The sequence below is a fragment of the Monodon monoceros genome, unplaced genomic scaffold, assembly GCF_005190385.1.
Source record: "Monodon monoceros isolate NGI ecotype Baffin Bay Population unplaced genomic scaffold, NGI_Narwhal_1 Super_Scaffold_3, whole genome shotgun sequence".
Taxonomy (NCBI): domain Eukaryota; kingdom Metazoa; phylum Chordata; class Mammalia; order Artiodactyla; family Monodontidae; genus Monodon; species Monodon monoceros.
Genome location: NW_021703780.1, coordinates 22,724,576 through 22,739,477, shown reverse-complemented (window position 1 = coordinate 22,739,477; position 14,902 = coordinate 22,724,576). Strand labels below are relative to the sequence as shown.

The 14,902-nt window shown below is 44.0% G+C and overlaps 1 protein-coding gene and 1 non-coding gene across 2 annotated transcripts in view; one reads left to right on the top strand and one right to left on the bottom strand.

Moving 5' to 3' along the window:
• Positions 1-14,902, bottom strand: part of LOC114907519 — a 105,209-nt gene that overhangs the window by 54,433 nt on the left and 35,874 nt on the right. Inside the window, 9 exon segments of the mRNA XM_029243259.1 lie at positions 149-558; positions 1,788-1,894; positions 2,395-2,513; positions 2,631-2,789; positions 6,650-6,858; positions 6,931-7,545; positions 10,983-11,100; positions 11,410-11,875; positions 14,050-14,243. Of these exon segments, the coding sequence (XP_029099092.1) occupies positions 149-558; positions 1,788-1,894; positions 2,395-2,513; positions 2,631-2,789; positions 6,650-6,858; positions 6,931-7,545; positions 10,983-11,100; positions 11,410-11,875; positions 14,050-14,243 (2,397 nt within the window).
• On the top strand, positions 14,786-14,847 carry LOC114908175. Its single transcript, XR_003796872.1, has one exon. It is a non-coding gene; the product is annotated as a U7 small nuclear RNA (small nuclear RNA).

The following is a 14,902-nucleotide window of genomic DNA, read 5'->3' as shown; positions in this document are numbered from 1 at the left end:
ATCTGGGTGAAGAGTACACAATAGTTCTCTGTACTCCTCTCCCAAAACTTCTATAAGTTGTAAATTACTTCAAAGTAAAAAGTTAAAACTTAACAGACAAATGTTCGCCATTACATCTCCCAGGCCACCACGCACATTCTCTTCCCACCTGCTGTCCTGAGTCTCCTGTGTCTTTCTCTAGATTCTCCAGCATTGTCACTGCATCTTCCCCGCTCTCCAGAGGATACACCTGCACCCAGGCCTGGAGCTCCTGGGGCAGGATGGTCAGGAACTGCTCCAGCACCAGCAGCTCCAGGATCTGCTCCTTGGTGTGGGTCTCCGGCCGCAGCCATTGATGGCAAAGTTCTTGGAGCTGGGCCAGAGCCTCCCGGGGCCCGGTTACCTCCTGGTAGCAGAACCGCCGGAAGCGCAGGCGGCAAAGCTCCAGAGTGTGGGAGCTGCTGTCCTGTGAGCTGCACATCTGCTCCCATGTGGGATCTTCCTCCTTCACTTTCACAAGGCTGTCTCCATTCTCAGGAGCGGGGCCTGGCGAAGCTTCATCCATGTTGACCTTAAAGGCTAGAAAAAGGTTCACTTAGCTGAGGTCTATGCTCCAGAAATGTTTTTCCAAATGTACATCTGAAGCATAAGAATTGATCAGTAACATAAAAATTATAAGAGCTTCAAAACTCTATGTAACATATTATATTTTGTCCCCACTCTAAGTGATGCTCAAAAACTGAGCCTGCTTGTCAGTATTATCAGTGAAATTAATCAGAAGTCTACCTTGAATCCTAAGGGAGTTGAGCCCAGAGGTAAGGGATGTAAGGTAAGGGACACCAGGGAAGAAGGGTTAACAATAAGAATGCTTGAGCAGCTTATACTTGGGAGGGAAGGGATAATTTGATCCATGGAGGAGCCAGATGGCTGCCTTTATGGACAGATTAATATACTCTTAAAGTTCATCTATCTCTGCATATTTCTCACAGAATACTCCACCTTAAATGTAGGTGAGGTAGACTGTTTCCAAAGCCTCCATCCCCTAAAACCTGTTATGATGAGATTTTGTCACTTTTCTCATCATGAGGTGGAGTCTACTTTTCCTTCCCTTGAGTCTGCGCTGACCTGTGACTTGTTTTAACCAATAGAATATGGCAGAAATGACAATGTAAGAGGAAGTGCTCTTGTAGTGCCAGACACACAGCCATGAGACTTCCATGCTGTGAGAAAGCCCAAGCTAGCCATGCAGAGGTCACATGGAAGAGAACCACGGAGCCCCAGCTGGGCCTAGTCCCCAGCTGATTGACCAGCAGCCACATGAGTAACTCCAGTAATACTGCCCAGTCAACCCATAGAATAATAAGAATAAGCTGAGGTTGTTTTAAGCCACTAAGTTTGGGGCTTTATTTTTTTATGTTACAATAGATAACAAACAGTAGAAATACTTCAACTTCTGTTTCTCTTCTCACCTGTTCCTTTTGTGATCTCAATCAAAATTCAATATGTCTCTATTCTAAGAACGCTTAAATCTCTGTCTGGCTCTGAGTTGCCTTTCGTATTCCAAACTCACATCTTGGGCCTCTCCTGCACTGTAATTTCAACACATCCCAAACTGAAATCAGAGTCCCCTCAAAGCTGCACTCACTCTGTATTTTTCAGTTTCTACTGGCATCACCACCACCTTCCATGCATTCAGGCTCAAAACCAGCTTACATATATTATATATAATCACCCTGAGCCCAGTCAATTCTTCCTCCACACGCCTCTTGCAGCCACTCCTTCCTTTTTACTCCTGCTTTACGATTTACATTCACTATTACAATAATTTTCTGTGTGGTATTCCTGCCGCACCACACACTCCATCATCACTGGATCGATATTTCCTAAAGCACAATTCGAAGCATATTCGACACACCTGTCCCACCAAAAAGCGGGTTGAACTAAGTTCAAACTCCCCAGGATCTGATCTTAACTGAGTTTGACTTGTGTGTTTGTCACTCGATAAACATTTATCAAGCACGTCATTTTCCAAGCATAACGCTAACCCCATAATAAAAGACATAGACCCTACCTCCAAGAAAGCCATCGTCTTCCCAAATGCCTCGTAACACTGCCAGCTGATACTCAGATTTGTTCCACCAACCTTGTACTTTATGGCCACGACCAGTCTTCTAACGGTATATTCCCAAGGCTCCGTGCAAATGCCACCCCCAAACCTAATGTACAGACAGTCTTCTGTCCTCTGAGCCACTCAGGTGGAGGGTGTTCCCATGGAAAAGTGAGCCCAAACCTGCCTCACCAACCCATTTCCCTCTCCAACCCGCATTACGGATCACACCCCGCACCACCACCACCACCCCTGCCCCTTGAGGACAGGGGTTTATCTTTGCATGACCTCAGCGAGCCCAGGCTTACCTGGTATTCAACAAATATTGGCGGACGTCTTGCCGGAGGCACGTAGATGTACTGGGATGTCGGTAGCCGGGACCTGCGACGGGCCCAGAACGCATCTTACTGCGGTTGCCCCGCAGCTCCTAGCGCTTGGCATATAGCGGGCACTCGGTGAGTGAGTGTCTAATTGCTGGTTAACGGACCAAATGTTCAAGGAACATGCACAACGAAGACATGGCCGACCCAGTAAAAAGCCCCACCGGAGGGCGGAGGCCCGGATCTCCACAGTCGGGATGAGCCAGTCGCCTGTCCCCGCAGGGCCCGGGCGTCTGCCGCTTCCGGCCGTCGGGACCCGGGGTCAGATTTCCCCTCCTGCCGCGCGAGCAGCCGAACCTCAGCCCGGCCGGCTCCATGCCTCTCTAGGAATGCGGCCGCACGTCTCACTGGTGCGCCTGGCGGACCCCCGCAGCCCCCGCCCGCCCTGCTCAGTTGCTGAGTCCCCACCAGGCCATGGGGATGTTCCCAGCCTGCCCCTCATTTTTGCAATCATTTCAATTAAAAACCAACTCGATGATGAAGACAAAACTGAGTTTCTGTCTTTAGAGTCCTCACAGGCTGCTGGGGGAACAGATTAATAAAGATTACAATACAGCAAGCAGCACAAATTAAAAAAACTTAAATATACAGATCATATATGTACAATTAAAACACAAGGTGCATAGAAACTATAAAATGAAAAGTATCCCACTCCCCAGTTAACCATTGTTAATATTTTGTGTATATCTTCCCAGGACGCTAACAGCCACATAGTAGCACTCATTAAACATCTGTTTAATAAGTATGTATTTTAAACCACCTCTGGCATCACAATATAATTTTGCACCTTATCTTTTTCAGTTAAGAAAGCTTGGAGATCTTTCCATACCACTTTATCTTTTAACAGCTAATTAGTATTCCATTGTATGGGTTAATTTACTTAACTATTCCTACTATATTTTTTCTTTGTTAAGTAGAGAACACCATTGAATATCTTTACATGGTTTTATGAGTATATTTCTAGGGTAAATACTACACACTGAAATTTGTCAAAGGGCATGTGCATTTAAATTTTGATATACAGCTCCCTTATTTAATTTTTAAGGGCACTGCTGTTTAAGAGTAAAAGGAGAATCTAATAGAATAATTCAGCCAAGGTGAACATGGCGGTTCAAAATCAGAATTAACATGTTACTTACCAACCAATTAACATGTGAAAAGACTTTCAATTTTGACAGTAAACCTATTCTTTAAAAACTCTTTAAAAAGCAGACCCAGGGACTTCCCTGGTGGCGCAGTGGTCAAGAATCTGCCTGCCAATGCAGGGGACCCGGAAGATCCCACATGCCGCGGAGCAACTAAGCCCGTGCTCCACAACTGCTGAGCCTGCGCTCTAGAGCCTGTGAGCCACAACTACTGAGACCACATGCCACAACTACTGAAGCCCATGTGCCTAGAGCCCATGCTCCGCAACCAGAGAAGCCACCGCAATGAGAAGCCCGCACACCGCAAGGGCAACGAAGAGTAGCCCCCGCTCGCCACAACTAGAGAAAGCCCACGCGCAGCAACGAAGACCAACGCAGCCAATAAGTAATTAATTAATTAAAAAAAAAAAAAAAAAAAGCAGACCCAAACAGAAATGGCTGACCAGTAGAAGATACTGCTGCAATACAGTTAGTCTTCCTGGACTTCTGCTCTCTGAAAAGATTTTTAACTGCCTTTTAGGGTGTCTAGGATGTCTTAAATTGCAAGCAAAACCCCAGTCAAGATCTGTTATAACATTTGCCCTTTGTTCAATGTTTCTATAGTTTTCAGGAATAAATAAGGAAAACACGTTATTTAAATATATCTGTATCCAAAATTTTGCCCAGGTGGTTATGGATCTGCCCCAGGGTACAGATGAGAGCACCATTTCCTGTGGAACTGTAAGGAAGAATCAGGTTAAGGTGTCAATGAACTTAGAATGCTTATAATACCTATACTGTGGAATCATCATGAAAAGAGAAAGCCAGAATAAATTTTCCATATATTTAAGGTATATATCAATTGTTCATACTTTGAATCTTTTAATTATCTTTGCTTTTTAATGAGAATAATAAAGATATTCCATGTTCTTTCCTTAAACTGAACAGAATCAAATAGATTTAAACTACGACATGGAGCTAAATGTTTAGGTACAAACCTCAGCACACCCCTTAAAACTCTTGGAAAAATCCCTGTTATCAACTTAATTTTACTCATAAAGGCAGAATAAAGACACATACCTTTATGGTTTCCTAACAATGGAACATGACTGACATTCCATGAAATTCTTTAATTTCTCAAAAAATTACAGCTGCTTCTCCTGCTGATTTGGTCCTCCTCCAGATAATGGTATTAACTGTTGCTCTGCTCAGCTTGCATCCACTCAGATCCGAGTGGGAAGTGGGCCAAAGATTCCTAAGTGCCAGGCACCTCCCCGGTGGCGCAGTGGTTAAGAGTCTGCCTGTCAATGCAGGGGACCCTGGTTTGATCCCTGGTCCAGGAAGATCCCACATGCCGTGGAGCAACTATGCGCACGCCTAGAGCCCATGTTCCGCAGCAAGAGAAGCCACCACAATGAGAAGCTCACCACCACAACAAAGAGTAGCCCCCTCTCCTCAACTAGAGAAAGCCCGCGCACAGCAACGGAAGACCCCACGCAGCCAAAAATAATAATAAAAAATATATCTGTATCTATATAAAAGGCGCCCAAGTGCCTATTTCAGCCTTTACTCTCCCCTTTACTCTTAGTGACAGAAGACTGATTTTCAGCTGGGCATTCTGCAACCCAGAATAAGACACACTTTCCAGCTTCCCTTTTCTAAGATTTGGCCTATGATACAACCGCTGAAGTGATTTACAGGAAGGCTGCTTAAAGGGAGCTGACTGACCAGGAGGAGTCTCTTTTGTCCTTCTGCCTTTTGTCCACATTTTGCATGTGATGGCTGGAGCTTCAGCAGCCATCAAGGATGATGACCTTAAGGAATGATGGCATGAAAGGCAGAAGCTGGGTTCCCTAGTGATGTCATGAAACCACCTTACCAGTGCTGGACTGCTGTCTCTGGCCTTTTCTACTTAAGAGCAAAACAAACTTTTATTACATCATTCCCACTTTTTTTTGTTGTTTTTAAACTATACTCAGCTGAACAAAAACCTCAGCAAAACATGAGGACTCACCAGTCTTCCCACTCACGTGACAGAGTGAGAAGTACCCCAAGCAGCTACCACCAATCAGCAAGTGATGTTTATCATCCTGGTGATATATTCAGAAGTGGACTTCCCTAAGCTTAATATTCTTCATCATTACCATGACATTTTGGCATTTACAACATGAAGATCATGATCTCTTCCAAGCTGTTTTTCTGATTTGACTTTCAAAATTCCAGAACAAGCAGGATTTTAAAATTCTGTCCTCAGTATTAAAGGAAAAAAGTCCAATTTCTTTCCCCATTCTTTGAAGTTTCTATGCAGCAGCCACTATACTGACACTGGAGTTATGAAGTAAGACAGTTGCTACTTGGATTAATTCAGCCCAGTTCATTCAAATGGCTTATGAAATCTCTTCCATAGTCTAAATAAAACCTTACTCTCTAACTTGAATCAATGAGGTATTATGGCAGGGATGGGGCTGCGAAATGGTAAAATTAGATCATCTTTGCTTTCCAAAATGCTGATTGGGGGTAGGGAAGAAGAGGATAATGCTAGGGGCAGGCAGGGTAATAAAACCAGTGGGCGAAAATGTTTACCATTAACCTGTGCTTTAAGATACCTTTGAGTGTGATATATTTCCAAACATCATTGGTTTTATTGTATAGGAGTCTGTTGCTGTAGCATATGCAAAAATATCAACCTGCTCTTTTTCCGTTTAAGCTTGTAAATCTGTGGACACTTGATTCATTGCTGACTTAAAGCCCTCACTCAATCATGAGGCTCTCTACTACTTGGAGATGCATAGCTATGCATTTAGCATGCTAAAGGCTCTGAGAAGTCCTGCAGTAAAGAATGCTATTTACCTTTGATCCCCCAGGGTCTAGGGTCAAATTACTGTGGCCCAAAGCTGACAACAAGGAAAACGAAGGAAAGAGAGAGGAGGCAGATAGCCTCCAACTTGGTCCTCAAGAGTTCTCTGCCAGAGTTGGCTAGAGTGCCTTTCCTAAAGTGCCGGCTTGCTTGTTAATGTACTGTCTCTGATGGTCCGTAAGGAAAGGACACCTCATCAAGCCAGTTTGTCTTTGTGGTGATATCTCTGATGTTGAAAAAGACCTGACCTCTGTCTGAAGGCTTCTCCACATTCATTACACTCGTACGGTTTTTCCTCGTTGTGGATTCTCACGTGCTGAGTAAGGTGTGAGTTTAGTCGGAAGGCTTTCTGGCATATGGTACACTTGAAAGGTTTTTCTCCAGTGTGAATCCTGTGGTGTCGAATAAGGTCTGAGGTCAAACTGAAGGCTTTCCCACACTCGTTACACTGATGGCTTTTGGAGTGGCTGTGGATTCTCTGACGGTGGGTGAGGAGTAGGGCCTGACTAAAGGTTTTCCCACACTCCTTGCACTCACAGGGCTCCTCCTGACTGTGAATTCTCTGGTGTCGATTAAGGTGAGAGCTGCGCCGAAAGTTCTTTCCACAGTGGATACACAGGTAAGGTTTCTCTCCAGTATGGATTCTGAGATGTTCCAAAAGGCCTGCATTCTGGCTAAAGACTTTTCCACACTCCTTGCACTGATAAGGCTTCTCGCCAAGATGGATTTTCTGATGTCTGACAAGGTGTGAACTTCTCTGAAAGGTTTTCCCACACTCATGACACTGATGACCCTTCTCTCTAGAGTGGATTTTCTGATGTCCAGTAAGACTAGAACTCTGACACACTTCAGATTCACAGAGCTTTTCTCCCCTGTGTGAACCTTCATGCTTAATCAGGTCTGAGTGCTGGATGAACCCCTCCCCACATTCTGAGCATTTATAGTCAGTCTTCTCCTTGGCCTTGGCCTGCTGCCTATCCAAGTTAGAGTCCTCATAATAAGCCTCTTTGGGTTCAGATATTTTCCCAGATGATTTCACTCCTCCACAGGAGTCTGTCTCTACAACCAGCTTCCCATTCTCAATCCTTGTCTCCTCACCTGAAACATTAAATATATACCACCAGTTACTTGTTTTTTGGTGCTTAGGGAAAGGAATCTACAATTAGGAGGAAAAAAAATTGAATCAAGCCATGTGTGCAAAGTGGAAATGTTGTGGGTGCTGGTGTTTGCATAGAACATACATGGAATGATACATAAGAAACTGTTTAACAGTGGCTGCCTTTGGGGGATTATGGTGAGAGGCAACTTATTTTAAATGGTTTGAGGTTTATCATGTGATACGCACATCTATACATACATACACACAAACAGAAGTTAGCAAGCAAGCAAACTGTCATAAAGGGCATGGCTGTCTATGTTCTTGATAATGGCCTCATGTGGAAAATTAGAAAGCTAGGTCAACTGAGTACCCTGGGGCCAATAAGAAAGGGCTAGCGCCAGAAATGAAGAAATAAACTGGAAATGAAGACACACAGACGTGGTGCCAATTTTATCATGATTAACTGTGTAATCTTAGGTAATTCCTCTGGGCTCAGTCTCCTCACCAATAAATCAAAAACACTGGGCCACAAGGCCTTGAGGGTAACATGAAGTCCACAAAAATGTCTTAGCCTTTCCTGATCTCCTTGGATGGCAGTAACTGCTTTCCTGTGTGGTTCAATGGAGCTATTATATCTCAGTGCTGTAATAATTTGCTTATATGTCTGGAACATAAGACATACAAGCAAATTATAACAATGTGTGCTGAATAAAACCTTAGCTCAGACACACAGGGAAGAGGGTGAGAGGGAACAGTAGATAGGATAAGTCTTTTAAGTCCAGGAGCCTGAAAGGGGATGCAAAGTCAGAATGAGAGAGTAAAAGGGGAGATGGATGGAGAAAATAGAAGAGGGAGCATCTAAGCAGCACTCATAACAAGCAAATGAGGGTTACCCTGTGTAAGCAAGATAAAGGCAGCAGATCATTTAATGAGTGAGAGTAGATGAGAAAGTGAAGGGTGTGGGAAGGAGACATCAGGGAAAGTAAAAGCACATGTGGGAGAGGGAAGATTAAAAACATGTACTATGTGTAAAGGCCTTTTGCAAGAGGATGAAGTAGGCTCTATGGGGGAGGGAGTGAGAGTTAAGGGATGAGAACAAGAGAGGTTCTTTTCCAGTGATTTTATAATGACATACACAGCTAAAAGGGGAGGCAGGGGCCTCCAAAACTGAAAAACAACCTGAACTTGAATATAAAATAATGGGGCTTCCCTAGTGGTGCAGTGGTTAAGAATCCGCCTGCCAATGCAGGGGACACAGGTTCGAGCCCTGGTCCGGGAAAATCCCACATGCCATGGAGCAACTAAGCCCGTGCACCACAACTACTGAGCCTGCGCTCTAGAGCCCACGAGCCACAACTACTGAGCCTGCATGCCACAACTACTGAAGCCCGCGCACCTAGAGCCCGTGCTCCGCAACAAGAGAAGCCACTGCGATGAGAAGCCCGTGCACCGTAACGAAGAGTAGCCCCCACTCGCCACAACTAGAGAAAGGCCGCATGCAGCAACGAAGACCCAACGCAGCCAAAAGTAAATAAATAAAAGAAGAATATAAAATAACATTTTCAACAGATCTAGAGGGTAAGGAACAGTTTCAAGAATCTACTATTGCTAAATCTACTTTTCATACTTAAACACCCATCACTGATTACACAGCATAAATTCATTTCTGCAAGGCTGTTTAAAAAAGGTAGGCCTCTCTCTTTCAGTGACTTTACTCAGAAAGCTTCCAGAAGAAGAGGACTTTTGAAGGAGACTCAGAAATTGAGCAGGGGGAGTAGGTAGTAGGTAAAAGGAACCTTTAGAATTGAAATCAGCCATTCATCAAATAGACATTTACTGAAGGTCTACTTTAGTCCAGGGACAGTAGCAGACTCAGGAAACAAAACAAAGCCCATGCCCTTCTGGTCTGGTGGGAGAAAAAGAGAAGTAAACGAGCAACTCTAATATAATACGATCAGTTCCGTGGTAGGAGAAAACTTGGAGCTCTAGCAGCAGAGGTGGGGAAACTGATCCAGACTTGGAAAAATTAGGGAAGGACAAAGAAAGTGATATCTAAGCTAGGTCCTGAAGGATGAGGAGGAATTAGCCAGGGAGAGTGAGGAAAAAGTATTCCAGACAGAAGAGGAGCAAATGGGAAATGGAATGCAACTCAACATGAGGGGAACACACAGTGTGATCAGGTGGGACAAAGGGCGATTAATTAGCCCAATGTGTCTGGGACTGAGGGGTTTCCCAGCACATGCAACAGCTGGAGCTAAAAGTCTCAAGCAAATCGGAGCAAGCTGGTGATGTTAGTGGACATGGGGCTGCAAGGTCTGCAAATGCCAGAACATGCCGTGTGAGGCCTTTGTTAAAGGCTATTGGGAGTCACTGAAGGTGGTGGGTTGGTTTTTATGTTTTACTTTTTATTATGGAATTTTTCAAACATCAAAAAAAATTGAAAGAATAACACTACTTAGCTCACTGAAGGGCTTTAACGAGGAGAGCAACATTAATGAATGTGTTTAAATGACAGAGAATGAACAGGAGGTAATTTAACTTCAGTGGAATCACTAAAATGACAGACAGTAAAACAAAAAGAGAAGCAGGGCTTGTATCAGACTGGAAAGAGGAGAAAATGAAAGGGATAGAAATTAGAAAGAGAAATTCAGAGTCAAAGAAAATATGGTAGAGCAAAATAAAATAATTCAGGTAACATTTAGAAGTAAAAGACAGTAGTCGTTTACAATAATTTGAATGTGATAAGAAAAAATGAGTAATGAATCATGTGGCTGGAATTCTTTGCCTTGGGTAAGAAACTAGCACTCCTTTTTTAATTCACCCCTACAGTAATGGGGAGAAGAGGAAGGTGAACGTCTACACAGGAGAAACATTGTTTTAACTGAACAAAAAAAACCCCCAGGGCTTCCCTGGTGGCGCAGCGGTTGAGAGTCCGCCTGCCGATGCAGGGGACACGGGTTCGTGCCCTGGTCCGGGAAGTTCCCACATGCTGCGGAGCGGCTGGGCCCGTGAGCTATGGCCGCTGAGCCTGCGTGTCCGGAGCCTGTGCTCCAGCAACAGGAGAGGCCACAACAGTGAGAGGCCCACGTACCACAAAAAAACAAAACAAAACAAAAAAAAAAACACCCAAACTAGAAACATCCAAAAACAGAAACAAGGATTAGGGGAAAAGGAAATGTCTGGGGTGATGGAAACTTTTATATCTTGATTGTGGTGATCATTAGACAAGTACAATTATTTCACGTTTGTGAAAAGTCATTGGCCTGTACACTTACAAAGAGTGAATTTTACTGCATGTAATTTACACCTCAGTAAACCTGACTCAAAACAAGAACAAGACGCAAAATGCCAAGTGTGCTGAGCAGGGCCTCGGGTGCGGGGGGGACCATGAAGCCCACCACATCTCACATGCAGGAAGATGCAGTCTACTTCTTACCCTTCTGTCTCTTGGGCTTGGGAATTTCACCCTCAGGCTGGACCTGCTGCTTCAGCACTGCTTTCAGAGGGGCCGTCTCCTCCACAAGCATTTTCTGTTTCTTTGCCTGGTTTGGGTCCTAGGGATGATTAGGTACACGTGGGTTTAGGAGGAAACTGCTGTTCAGAAAAACACTTCTATGTTAGAAAAGAGAGCGAAGAGAAACCACAGAAGGGCAAAGAAAAGAGGCTGGAGAAGCTGGAGCACATTCAGTTTCCTCCCACCAGAGACAGGTAAGGCTGAGGTAAGACCTTCAGCAATGAACAGCCAGACTGAAAAGAAACTGAACCAAAGCTTAGCGATTCTCCCACTGGTGAGCTCATGGCCACCACTCTGGCCAGAGGTCTCAATTCCTGCTTTCCTACAAAAGAGCACATCTGACCCTTACCACATGTTGTTCTGTTCCTCTCAGTTCTGGCTGCAAATCCTCCAGTACAACAACCACATCTTCCCCACTCTCTGGGTGATGCTCCCGCACCCGGGCCTGCAGCTCCTCAGGCAGGATGGTCAGGAGCTGCTCCAGCACCAGCAGCTCCAAGATCTGCTCCTTGGTGTGGGCGTCGGGCCGCAGCCACTGTCGGCAGAGCTCCCGGAGCCGGCTCAGCGCTTCTCGAGGTCCTGTGGTCTCTTCATAGCGCAACTGCCTGAACTGGTTGCACAGTGGCTCCTGCCCGAGGCCTGCGCCATTTCCTTGCAGCTTGGCCCCCTGTTCCCGAGGAGAGCGGTGATCCTCCTTCACTAAGTGAAGTCCCTCCTTCTTCAGATTCAGAGGAGCCGGGGAAGGAGTGGTTACCAATGCTGTTGCCATCCCCAGCTTCAGACTGCTCTCTCTGTTCTGGAGAACTTTCTTTTGACTGCCTCCTCAGGGATACCCCTGAAAATGTAATAACAAGAATCACAGAAACAGTAATAGTATAGTAGTAGTAATGATAATAACAACAATAGCAACACCCCTTTGTTGGGTTTATACATTTCCAATAATTACTATCCTTTTTTTTTTCTCTCTGAAACAACCATACAAAATGAGAAGACTCTGTTTTACAGAAGACTGCCAGCTAACATAGCAGGAATAGCAGATTTGAAAAAATCACCATTTTGTAGCCCTTGAGGAAATAACTGTTTCAATCAAGGACCACAAATGGGTGAAATCATTGGGTGAAAGGAGTAGGGGGAAAGGACAAGCTCATAGTCTCAGAGAATCACCACACTGATTGCTTATGAATTACAAGGGGAAGAATGGAGCTATCGGGCAGTCACAAACTTAATCAAATGAAACCTATTAACACCAACAGCAAGACAACTGAGCTTGTGCCTTATCACTTAGGTAGCATTTTTACTAAAAGTGTTTAACATGAATCTAACAATGAGGAAACTTTCAGATAAATCCAGAATGTCCAGAATGCAGCTTCTCTACAATAGGCATGTACTCTTCCAAACAATCAATATAGTGAAAATAAAAAGAAGGTGTGGGGAAGGTATTTTTCTAGATTAAAGAGATACAGCAAAATGCAATGTGTGAAATTTGCTCTTAAGTTAAAAAAAAGATACAAATATGTTTTGAAGAATTCAGAAATCTGAATATGAATAATATATATATATATATATATATATATATATATATATGCAAACTATGGCCCAGCGGACCAAATAGGGCCCAAAGGCTGTTTTTGTACATAAAACTTTACTGGAATACAGCCAAACCCATTTGTTTAGATAGTGTTTACATCTGCTTTCACAATACACTGCAGGACTGAGTACCTGAACAATGGCGCACTGACCCCTGTGTAGTCAAAAATCCGTATACTACTTACTATTTCTGCCTCAAACACAAAGGAACTGGTAGATGACCAAGGGTAGGAAGCTGAAACAGCTTGGATAGGATCAGGATTCAAACTCTAGTTCTTTTGACTCCACATACTGTGATCTCTAATCAAACACAATTCCCCACACTTAAAGATCTGTAAAATGAAAACACAGGTATTGATACTATTGATATATTTATTGAAAAAATCCGCACATAAGTGGACCCATGCAGTTCAAACCCTTCTGTTCAAGGGTCAACTGTAGTTGCCATAGAGATCGTATCACCTGCAAAGCTCAAAACATTTACTATCTGGCCCTTTACAGAAAAAGTGTGTAGATCTTAAGAGTTTTCTCAGGTGGTCACGTAAGAGAATATCCTTATTCTCAGGAGATGGTACTAAAACTTATTTTCAAATGTTTTGGGGAGGGGGGATTATGGGGGGCGGTGTGTGGAGAGAGAGAACACAAATGTAGCAGGAAGTTCACAGCTGCTGCTATATGAGGGGTATATTGTATTAATTGTACTACTCTTTCAAATTTTCGGTAGATTTGAAAATTCTCCAAATGTTGAGAGGAGAAAAAAGACACAAAATGAGTAAAACTGCTTGTAGGTTCATTAATTAAAGCAGTTTCAGAATTAACTAAAAGAATATACGGATATTCATAACTCATCTCATTTACAGATTGTCTACAATGTGCCAGACTCTCTTAGTTGCTGAGACACAGAGATAAAAGAACTCCTTGGCCTTTACAGCTCTCTGCTCCGTAAGAAATCTCAAGTGAAATAGCAGGTCAGAAAAGGCTTTCTGAAGCCCCCTGCCCCCACCCCGGCCCCTTGCAGGTCTGCGGGAGTAAGCGTCTAGGAGGCGCACTCATGGCAAGAATCAAGAGCAGGAGGCAGCGAGGATAGGTTCAGGAAAACGGAGAAGTGGAGCAGCCTGTGCAGAATGCAGAGCAAGACCGCCCTTTGGGAGGGGGCGAAGGCCACCAGCCAGCAGGAAATAATAGACAGGGACAGGCTCGCCGACTTGCCCCTAATTTCCCATGGGCCATACCCAAGAGGCAGGTCAACGATGGGATGGGTGGAGATGGAGATGATATGGAAATGTTCATGGAGGAGATGAGAGAAATCAGGAGAAAACTTAGGGAGCTGCAGTTGAGGAACTGTCTGCGTATCCTTATGGGGGAGCTCTCTAATCACCATGACCATCATGATGAATTTTGCCTTATGCCTTGACTCCTGCCATTTTCCACGAGATTAATACTGTGATTCCCATTTTCATTCTCCTTTTCCTTACATTTTCCTGATATGCCTTTACTGATCCGTTTGCTGTGAACCTTATGTAATTTCCATGTGTCAGGTGGGTTCTGTGTTACCAGCTTCTCACTGGAGGTTGCCTGGGCACCCAATCTAAGTTTCTGTCAACAGTAGAGTTTCACCCATTTGCATGGGAAAATGTAAAGCTAATAAAGCAATTAAATAAGAAAAAAAAAGAAAGAAAAGGTTTTCTGGAGGTGAGTCCTTCTGACTCTTACAAGACAAGTGAAAGTTAGGCAAGAAAATCGGGAAAGGGTTTTTCAGACAGAAAAGTCTGAGCACAGAACTGTTGGAAAACCTCACATGTTCAGGGTAGTTGTTAGTTACGGCTGGGAAAAGGCTAAGTGGGCTGGAACCCTGGGAAACACCTACATGTAAGGAAGAGAAGTAAGAAGGAACAACTGCAGAGGTAGGAAAACAAGGATAGTAGTATCTAGAAGGCCAAGGGGATCTGTTTCTGTAAGTGTGGAGTGATGGAAAGAGCCTGGGCCTCAGACAGGCCTGGGTTCTAGTCTAGCTCTGTCACTTACAGAGCTAGCTACAAAATGAGTTTGTTTACTCATTTGTAAAATGAAGGTAATATCTAATTCACAGAGATGTTTTGAGGTAAATGAGATAATAATTGTAAAGAATAGTAACTAAATAGTGGTACAGCTCTTTTAGAATTTGTTTAGCAGGTTTTCTGGTCCGCACTGGAACATCCCCCCACCCCCAGAAAAAGAATAGCAACTGACTGATTTATAACTGGAATTATAAAGAG